At 35.8% G+C, this 1,426-nt stretch overlaps 1 protein-coding gene across 3 annotated transcripts in view; it reads left to right on the forward strand.

Moving 5' to 3' along the window:
- The window catches only part of MIB1 (MIB E3 ubiquitin protein ligase 1), a 144,421-nt gene that overhangs the window by 113,650 nt on the left and 29,345 nt on the right, over positions 1-1,426 (forward strand). For all 3 annotated transcript variants that reach the window (XM_019653864.1, XM_019653865.1, XM_019653866.1), the window contains exon 16: positions 1,205-1,386. In XM_019653864.1, the coding sequence (XP_019509409.1) occupies positions 1,205-1,386 (182 nt within the window). The remainder of the gene's footprint in view (positions 1-1,204; positions 1,387-1,426) is intronic.

Here is a 1,426-nt window from a genome sequence, read left to right on the forward strand (position 1 = left end):
TGTGTGTGTGTATATATATATATATATAGTTTGAGATATGGATCAAAGTTCATACTTTTTGCTTGTGAATATCCAGTTATTCCAGGACAATTTGTTGAAAAGACTGTCTTTTTCTACTGAATCACCTGTTGTACCTTTATTCAAAATCAATTAGCCATATATGTGAAGCCTTTCTGGATTCCATAATTCTGTTCTATTGACCTATGTCTTTAGCTATTGATCTATGTCTTTAGCTATGTGATTCCAACCCACTGTCTTGATTACTGTAGCATTATAATAAACGTTGAAGTCAGGTAGTATAAGTCCTCCAACTTTCTTCTTTTCCAAAGTTTTTTTACTATTCCAAGTCCATGTGAATTTTAGAATCATTTTTAAAAATGTAAAGGGGTTCTGAGACCAGGGTGCTTGAGAATTGCTGCCTTTCTATATGACCATGGGTAAATCTCTAACTCCTATGTGCATCAGTTTTCTCATTTTAAAATGAGGGGAAGGGAGTAACTACTTCCATAAGGTTGTAAAGATTAAATGAATTAATTCATGGAAAGTGCCTTAAAATAGTTCTTGGTCCATTGTAGATGCTTCATAAGTGTTAATAATTATTATGACTGTTTTCAGATAAGATGTTTGAATCAATAGCTCTGATGATATCAGAACCTGCTTTGTTTTATTCTCCATTTTTTGGCTCAACTCCTAGGTAGTGGCGTTTATCTCACTTGTCTCAACCTTTACTGTTTCAAATTGGTTGCTAGCAGTTCCAGAACCAAACTTAGTAGAAAAGAAAGTATACTGTTTTTTTTACTATCTCAGAAGTCCTGTTCTTGAGTTTTATTAGCCTTAATTGATCTGATTTGGGTTATGTGTCTTCCTGAACTAATCACACAAGATAGGTCGATATGTGACTGGTTTGAGCCATCTTTGGTCTACCTCCAAAACTGTAGAGTGGGTCAGTCCTCAAACTATATGCCTGAGAAAACTCGGATTAGTGGGTAAGGGGGTATGGATGTTAGGACTGCAACTCATATATGTCCACCATATCTGTATAATCTAAGTTCTTCCCAGACATGTATTTTTATATATAACACACACATTTATATATGCATACATACACATACATTCACTCCCCCCCACACACAAACACACACACATATAGATATTTGATAACAGATTCCTAAAGGGAAAATAATGACTTTTCATTTGCTTTCAGTTAATAATGGGACTTGGCACTCAGGGGGCAGAGAAGAAGAGTGCAGCGTCGATTGCCTGTTTCTTGGCTGCTAATGGTGCTGACCTTAGCGTTCGAAATAAGAAGGGTCAGTCCCCACTTGATCTCTGTCCTGATCCAAGTCTCTGCAAAGCACTGGCAAAGTGTCATAAAGAAAAAGTCAGGTTTGTATTATTTATTTTCATAAAACTTAATATTCCATAC

The sequence above is a fragment of the Hipposideros armiger genome, unplaced genomic scaffold (genome assembly GCF_001890085.2).
Source record: "Hipposideros armiger isolate ML-2016 unplaced genomic scaffold, ASM189008v1 scaffold_209, whole genome shotgun sequence".
Lineage (NCBI taxonomy): Eukaryota > Metazoa > Chordata > Mammalia > Chiroptera > Hipposideridae > Hipposideros > Hipposideros armiger.